Source organism: Limulus polyphemus, unplaced genomic scaffold (assembly GCF_000517525.1).
Source record: "Limulus polyphemus unplaced genomic scaffold, Limulus_polyphemus-2.1.2 Scaffold1029, whole genome shotgun sequence".
NCBI classification, from domain to species: Eukaryota; Metazoa; Arthropoda; class Merostomata; order Xiphosura; family Limulidae; genus Limulus; species Limulus polyphemus.
The window spans coordinates 305,837-314,901 of record NW_013666639.1 but is presented as its reverse complement, the minus strand read 5'-3'; the positions used below and the strand labels follow the sequence as shown (position 1 = coordinate 314,901).

Sequence of the window (9,065 nt, the reverse complement as noted above, 5' to 3'; positions counted from 1 at the left end):
ATGTCTGGAATGTTACTTCTGACAGGACTGAAGATGTCTGCATTAGGGTTTAGCTGTGGGGTCTGGAAGGGGCTTCATGTTGTCTGAGGCTGGTTAGGTCAATCGCTAATATATCCTCCTTGTGTAAAAGATATTAAATCATCCTTTAATGTATTTAATTCAATTTGAAATTTACTAAAGTTTTCCATTTGTACTTCTTCTTTCCTTTCTTGTTCCAGTTGCCACTGCTGTAGTCTCTCTTCTTGTTTATTTTCTTGTTCCAGTTGCCATTGCTGTAGTCTCTCTTCTTGTTTCTTTTCTTTTTCCTCCAACAGTTGCTGTAATCTCTCTTCTTGTTTATTTTGTTGTTCGAGCTGCCACTGTTGCAGGTTTTCTTGCAACTGCTGTTGTCTCTCTTCTTGTTTCTTTTCTCGTTCTTCTTGTTTCTTTTCTTTTTCCTCCAACGACTGCTGTAATCTCTCTTGTTTATTTTGCTGTTTGAGCTGCCATTGTTGCAGGTTTTCTTGCCACTGCTCGTTTCCATTTTTTTTTTTTCCATCTCACTTCTGACACCAATTTCTTACGTATCTGGTCGTTTATTAATTTCTGGTATAAATTCTTCTCGAGGAACTTCAGCGATACAAGTCTTTTCTTAAATAAAACTTTCACGTTCCACAGTCACGTTAACTTAAACACACGCTACAATTCAGAATGATTCACGCACTTTACTTAAGGTCACTACTGCTAACTTGACTCAATTATCTGTTTCTATATCTCTCTTCAATCTGCTATCTGCAATTATATCTCCTCTTTATTTGCTGGGCTTTTATACAAAAATAGAGGGCGTCTGGCAAACACTAGAGTTGCCATGAACAGTCATGATCCTTCTAGAAACTCATGGCATGTTATCAGCGTCATGTGACTTCTGTTGTTGTAACAGTATGTTATTTTACAAGTGATAAAATGTACAACATGACATAATACATTTTTTAATTTTCTAACTGTCATTGTAAATGATGAAGTAGTTTTAATATGTTCAAACAAGTTTATGACATCAGACTTCAGATAAAACAAGATATTATTACCAAATATTTTATCAAAGAAACTCTCACAGAGAGATTCGAAAACTCCAAACTGATAATTTTACACATGAATGCAACAATAAGCCAATATACATTTACCTCATTTAAACAGTGATGAATATACTACTTTTCTATGAGTATTGAAAGACATTTTCAAATAACTTTTTTAAAAGACAATAAACTTTATTATCATAGAAAAACCCTCACAAGTATGGCTTAAACTAGTTGTGAATAAAAATATTTATTTGTTAGGGCTGTTTAAGGTAATACAGTTCATAATTTTTTAAAAAGTTCTTTGAAAATTAACATACATGTATACAGCCTACTCTGTCTTGTCAGAAAATAAATAAGTATTGTTTGGAGTGCAGTCTTGGCTTAAATGTTGAAAAACCATTTCTATAAATACAACGAGTTTTGTAGAAAATATTATAACAAGCAATTTCGAGAAACACACTAAAAATCAGTAGAAAAACGTTTAAGTTAGGAAAATAGGTTAAGAATATCAAAGGTAAAATGTCTTTTTAAATCTGTTTTGATATTATATGTTTATTTTAAAGAAAAGAAATCTGTTAAAAAAAGGAATGTTACATAAACCAACTTCAGTTTGTTAATAAGAGAATGTTTTCCTTTAATGAGAATTTAACAGTTTTGATATATTTCATTTTTTTATACTTATCTGTCTTTGACAAAATATTAATATCAAAGGGATTTGTATGTTTGTTTGGAGAGAGAGAGAAGTCAGCAAGAGCACATGTTTATCAGTAGTTGGCCTGATATTATATCACAATATCACTGATAATTTGAATCATACCTTTCATTAATGGCACAAAATGTTGTGGAACCAAATCTTGTTTCAATTGATTTCTGAAGTTGTACATTTATTTAAAGACAATAAAATGTTACACTTTTGTTAGCTCTGCTAGATCTGAGATACTGTTTGCTAATCCCTGAAGATACATATTTTGTGCCTAAAGTTGTCTACAGTAGAAAACTTGCATAGTTACAATAAAAAGTTCTCCTAAATGGCTCTTATATCTTTACACAAAATGGTTTTAACTAACTTTACTTACAGTGTACTTTCATATATTTATTGCAGGAATTTTCATCTGAATTCAAAATTCAATTAAATTTTATAAAAGTTTTATCACTTTTCAATTTTTATTTTCCAACAGTTGAAAACTTTATGCTTTTTAAACTTGCATAAATTATTTGAAACTTATATTATTGAACAATAAGCCCACTGTAGTCAATTGAACGTCTAAATGTTTCATATTAACTAAACAAGAGAATTATCATTCTTTCTATGAACAAACATTATTTAAAGCATAATTTAATTACTCTTAACTTTATTTTTACATATGCCATACATTCATGTCCACAACATACTGTTCTACTAAATAATCAACATAAACAACCTAATCTACCAGCTGTTTCTTAATAATTCTTCTGAATAGAACTTAAATATTATTAACACTATTATCAAATAAGATTGAAAGGTTTTAAAACTGCATTTTCAATAAACAATTTTGAATTTATATTTAGTAGAAACATACCAAAAGAATGAAAGAGTTCCATCATCAAAAACATCTTTCTCTTTAAAACTCTCCCAATTATGGGTAGTTGGAATGTATCTCACAGCTGCAGGAAGAGAATTCCCACCAAACTTTCTTCTCAGTTTCTCACTATTTGAAAGGTGAACGTCTTGCTCAAAGTATTCTTCAAAATTCATCTATTTCTCTGAACAATGGCTCATTCTGTCAAATAGCAACAGGATATCTCAGAAACATGTGAGCAACAGATAAAGTTAAGAAATTCTTTCAGTTATTATGTTGTGAGTAATATCAATAGTCTTATTGTATTTTTAAACATTACATTCTTTATTCAGTCCCTTTGGATGTTTCCAAGAAGAATTTATGATAGCATCTCAACCACACTACTTGCATGATATCAATTGCCAATAATATGTTTCACTCAGTACCAGACCTCATCAGATTAACTAGGATACAATGAACATAATGGTCAGAATGTTTCTATACAAGCTATTTGTTGGAATAACAATTATTCTAGCATTTGTTTGTCTTTTATAACAGTAGTAGGCTTGTTGTTTTTTAAAAATACAATAAAACTTATACTATTGTCATACAACAAATGTAATTGTTTATAATTATGGTCCTTAGTGTTTTACCAAGAAGAGTGTATAATATTTCAACCACACTATGTCTGAATAAATAATGTAGTGTTTAAAAATAAATAATTATAATACTACTGTCTTGTGATAAATATAATTAGGGGTTTTCCAAAAATAAGAGTGTATAATAGTATTTGCACTACACTGTGAGTCCCCTGGTGGTTTAGTGGGCTAATAACATTAAGATTAGGGTTTCAATTACTACAGTGGACAGACCACAGATAGCCCATAATGTAGCTATGTGCTTAACTCAAACAAACTGCACTATGTCTGAAGAAAGAATATAGTTATTCCAAAAAACTAAGTAAAATACTATTGTCTTGAATATGAGAAATAAACTAATTATTCTTAACAATATTTTTTTAAAAACATAAATAATCATTACTTGTTCATTCCTAAGGAAATTTGCCAAAATTCTTAATCAAATATGATCATTTATTTTTAATATGCATTCATGACAAAAACAATAGTGATAAACTTTAACTGATGATCAATATGTTTAAACATAAAACTAAAATCCAGAACACTCCTAAGGTATTTGCATTCAAATAAACATGCTCTGATCAATATATTATAGGTCATTTTCACACTGGTAATGTTAAGTTTGACATACTAGTATGCCTAAAACTGCTCTGTCTGCTTCTTAATAATGTTTTCATGAGATTATACCTTTACAGAAAATGTTTTATTCTCTCTTTTGTGCAGCATTCCATAAACCAGCTAATGTCTTAGATCTAAGACTTCCAAGTGAATGCGTAAATACAAACCAAAGGTAGTAAAGCCCATTTGAATAGCATTACAGAACATGATAGGGATGTGGAAGAATGAGATTATTGCAATTCTAGTTTATTTGTCCATCTTTCTCATGAAAAATGCTGTTGATTTGAAAGTGTGGCTGAAAAGCTATGAACACAATCATCAACTTCAAATCAATTGCTTTCTCCACTAAAGAATTTTATTTTGTAACTTTGGAATTGATTGGCTTAGATCATGGTTTTGGAATCTATAGTTGCCATAAAAGCCCTGCTGTGCGAGTTTGTCAGCTTCCCTGGAGAATATTGAAGACTCCCCCTTTTTTGCAAATGTCTTACATTTAACAATCTTACTATACAAATATTTTACTTTGGAGAGAGCAGTCAGTGCCAGTCACTTAATTCAGTGGCTACCAATCAAGTTTTAGAGATATTTTTCAAGCCCAGCCAGTGCAGTTCACTTTTATCTATGGGTCAGATACCTATATGGTAGTTTGAGTTGTTAAAAAGTGCCTTGTAGCAAATACTAGGTGGTTAGCTCTTTTAGCTCAGTTGGTAGAGCATCCACTTGGTGTGTGAGAAGTTTCAGGTTCAAATCTGAGGTGAGGAGATATATATTGTGAACAAAACATGTAATCACACATGTTTATCACATGACTAGCATTCAAGTAGATAAACCACTCAAAATATGATCAAACAGTGCTCTGTTGTTATTAGTACTGCTGCAATAGAATATCAAGAATTATTTACAAACACTAATTTAAAGTCAAAATAGGTAATTATTCCCTATACAAATCACTAATTAAGACTCATTTGGAATATGCTGTGGAGCTTTGTTCTTCTTATTTAAGAAAAGTTATTGACTTTTTTGGGGTAGGTTCAGAAGAGGATTGCCAAACAATTCTGGAAGGATTATCTTATGTGGATAAGTTAAGATATAATTTATCTTCTCTTAAGAAATAAAGGATCAGAGGTGATCTTATTGAGATTTACAAGATTATTTTGGGTGTCCACATCAAGAGAACAAAGGCCTCTGATATATTTCTGCTGTGTTCTCAAGACAACAGAATGAAATATCACAAGTAACAGATTTGAATATGATAGGCTAGGCTCCAGTTAAGGCAATTTTATTTTCCTAACAGGATGATTAGCTTGTGGAATAAACTGTCATTAACAGTACTAAAGGCAGCACATTAAGAAAGTTTAAGAGGGGGAATATATGACTTCCTTGAAATAAAAGATGGATTGAAATTTTTACCTTGAAGTGCAAAATGTTTCCTTGTTGTGTGTAGTGTTATGTTGTAAGCCAATTAATCTATTATAAAAAGTAATATAGGCTACCATATTATAAAAAGTAATGTTGTCTTAACAAGTTAACTGAAGTTTTGTCTCTTTTTTTTTTCTGTATTCTAATCTTTTGAAAATGTCATCTGGTTTTATGGATTTCAAGTCTGTTACTCTTAAAAACCATGGGCATATCCCTCAAATCAAAATTTGCCTCTTCAGCAAAAACATGCAAAGAAAGTTCAATCTATCCTCATACAACAACTTCTACAAACCTGGAATCGTCTTGACAATTCTTCTCCAAGCTCCTTCAAACAAGTAAAAAAACACACAGATGTCCTATCTAATTTGTGATATTTGAACTCTTTGAATTTTATTAAACAATAAAATAAGGTGGTATCATAAGTGGAAAATTTATTTTTCATAAGTTTATGTGAATATCAGGTATAATAACTTCTTTTCGAGCATTAATGACTGTAGACACTACTATTTTTATATGATATTGTTTACCTTTGTAACATCAGAACAAGGTGGCATTTGAAGTAGGAAATTGTGCTTTTCAGTTTTTCTTATATGTAAACGATACATTGTTCTTTCTTGTGTAATGTATCAATTAATATGGATATTTGCATCTTTCTTCAAGAATTTATCTACCAACAGGCTCAAACTTTACGGTAAAAATCCTATAATGTGCAGAAGTTTTTCCTTCACATTTTACCCAACCTGTCCACCTCAGATTCACAAAGAGAGGGAGGAAGAAACAGCACTTAATTAAGATCTACCTCCCGTTTCCCATATGTCATTGCCTAAGATCCCATTCGTGTAAATAATCCCATGTCTCGTCAGTTGGGCTGGAGACAAAGAGATTCTTTGATTCTGAATCCGAGGGTAAAAAGTTGCGAGAAACGTTGAAGGAAAAACAAATGTGCTTTACGTGATTTTTAGCACAAATTTTGGTTATTTTTGGTTTCTGATGCTTCGACGTCTTTCGGTGTTTAAATTGTAATTTACTAGTTAGTTCACAGAACAGTGTTTTACTTAGGTTCTTATATACGAGAAAAGTGTTTCAATTTTTTTAAACAGCTATTAGATATACAAATTATTATTCTTTAACCTAATTAATCATTGTCGTGTTTCATGAATTGAAAATCTCAAATAAGGATTAATGATTAAATCTTTAAAATTAAATAAGTTTGTATAGTAACTGGTTTCTACTTCTAAATTAAAAGTTAAAACTTCATTAAACATTGAACGCCTATAATTTATAAAACCAACAAAAGAATATAAATAACCACCACTCAGTATTGGTTCTGCACAAAATTCATTATTTTTATTTAAGCCTATTAATTAGTAAGAGACAGGCAAAATTTACCACTACTCATCATCGATGCACGCTAAATTTAAACTACAACATTTCGAACAGTACACAACTGCGAATATCTAAGAGCAATTTACAAGCTAGAGGGACATAACCTGAATATTAAGTTATTAGGAGAAAAACAAATCAATAAACTGACTGAGATAAAAAATTCAAAAGTAACAGCAAGGCTGACAACTTTTAAGAATCTGTTCGACTGAAACTTTTTAAAAAAGTAAAAATTTTAGGCAAAGTGTTACGAATGACAAAAGCTGTTGCCTCCTAGGGGTGTTTGGGGTCTTGATCTGCTTGTGAACCGTGAGAAAAAGCCCAGATGCGGGAGTTTCATGCTCCTTGGGTGTGTAGAACTACGACAGTATCCTCAAAATCAACTCCAGTATGGAATCCAGTGGTTAGCGTGCCGAACTGTGAATTATAGATCCTGTGGTTCGTGCCATGTTACCACTGAGAAAAAAAATCGACCCCCGCACTTTGGGACTGTGAGTGCGTTATAACAGTGATGATTAAATCACATTATTTGCGATCAGAGTAGTCCTCGAGTTGTCGGTGATTGATGTTGATTAGCTACCATTCCTATAATTTATCACTTTAAAATTAGGGACAACTAGTGTATATAGCTCTCGAGTAACATTGCGCAAAAAAATCAACAATAAACAAAGAAGATATCCACAAGTAACACAAGTATACATGTATAAATGTGCCTTCACTTCTTCAGAAACTGCAGTCACGCTTTGTTTAACATGTGCAATTAAATTTGCAAAAATTTAAGGACAGAGATAGGCCGGGTGTATTCTGGAGTTTGCCATGATGGACTACGACCATATACATAAGGTTCAATATTCGCGTCTCTTTGCTGCAAGATCACGCTTTGCACTTTGGTGCTGTGGGTACGTTGTAAGAGTGATGAACAAATATCGCTATTTAATTAAAGCAGTCCAAGAGTTGCTAGTCTTTGCTGTTTAATAGCTGCCGTCTATTTATTCAAACGTAGAGACAGTTAGCGCAGATATATTTTTGTAGTTTTGCACGAATGTCCGAAACTAGCTGTTACGACAGCGGAGATCACGTGACGCTAGTAACACGTCATGCACTTCTCGATAGTTCACGTCCTTTCCTGAAATTTCGAGAGCCTACTAGATATGCAGTAGTCTTGTATATTGTTACGTCTCCGTTTGTTAATTAACTTCCCGTAACTTCGTTCCGACGAAACTTTAGCGACACAAGTCCTTACTTAATAAAACTGGTTTATTATTTCCGAATACAACTTTACGATACACTTGTTTTCAACAATCGCGCTAAAACAAACGCTATATCAACGAACGTTAACTTCAACAATACGTCTCTATCTGACTGCTGTTCAATCACTCACTGTCTACACACACATTATTCTCCCGTCACGTTGTCACCCTCTTTTATATACCAGACTACCCTATATCTAGTAAATACTAGAGCATTCGCCAAAGTACAGGATAGTTCTAGAAAGTAGAGGGCGTGAGAATCACGTGATCTCGATGACGAAACAATATATAAACCGGTAAGAACTGACGGCAACAAGGTAATGTGTAATTGAACTGAGGAGAGAGAGACGTATTGTTGAGTCGACCACGTGAGACGTTCGTTTTGAATTATAGCGTTTGTTATAGCGCGACTGTGGAAATTAAGTGTATTGCAAAGTTGTATTCAGAAATAATAAACCAGTTTTATTTAAGAAAGGAGTTGTATCGCTAAAGTTTCTTCCGAAAGAAATTATAAGGAAAATTAACTAACGACCAGAGACTTAACAAACTGGTGTCAGAGAGTGGGACGGAAAATAAAAAAAATGGAAACGAGAAGCGGCAAATCAAATCACAGCTTAGCAGATTTGATGGCAGCAATACAAGAACAGCAAAAGAAACAATAAGAACGAGAAAAGAAACAAGAAGAGAGATTATAACAGTTGTTGGAGGAAAAGAAAAGAAACAAGAAAAGAGATTATAACAGTTGTTGGAGGAAAAAGAAAAGAAACAAGAAGAGAGACAACAACAATTGCAAGAAAACCTGCAACAGTGGCAGCTGGAACAGCAAAATAAACAAGAGAGATTACAACAGTGGCAACTGGAACAAGAAAGGAAACAGGAAGAAAGTCAGCAGCAACTACAGGAAAGTCAACAACAGTAGCAAGAAGTACAAATGGAAAACATTAGTAAATTTAAAAGTGAATTAAATACATTAAAGGGTGATTTATTGTCTTTTACACAAGGAGGATACATTAACCATCGACTTAATCAACCCCTGACAATGGCAAGACCCTTCCAGACCCCACAGCTAAACCCTAATGCAGACATCTTCAGTCCTGTTAGAAGTCACAGTTGGGTAGGCCTTGTGTGCCATACTTTCCAAATCATGTGCCAGCTCTTGCAGGC

At 32.8% G+C, this 9,065-nt stretch overlaps 1 protein-coding gene across 1 annotated transcript in view; it reads right to left on the bottom strand.

Annotated features, from left to right (window-relative positions):
- LOC106461777 (phosphatidylserine synthase 2-like) overlaps window positions 1-6,707 on the bottom strand; it is a 43,195-nt gene extending 36,488 nt beyond the window's left edge. The window contains exons 1-2 of the mRNA XM_013921631.2: window positions 6,658-6,707; window positions 2,615-2,815 (exon numbers count right to left, since the gene is read on the bottom strand). Coding sequence (XP_013777085.1) covers window positions 2,615-2,790 — 176 coding nt within the window. The 5' untranslated portion in view covers window positions 2,791-2,815; window positions 6,658-6,707. The remainder of the gene's footprint in view (window positions 1-2,614; window positions 2,816-6,657) is intronic.
- Window positions 6,708-9,065: the final 2,358 nt, after the last annotated feature.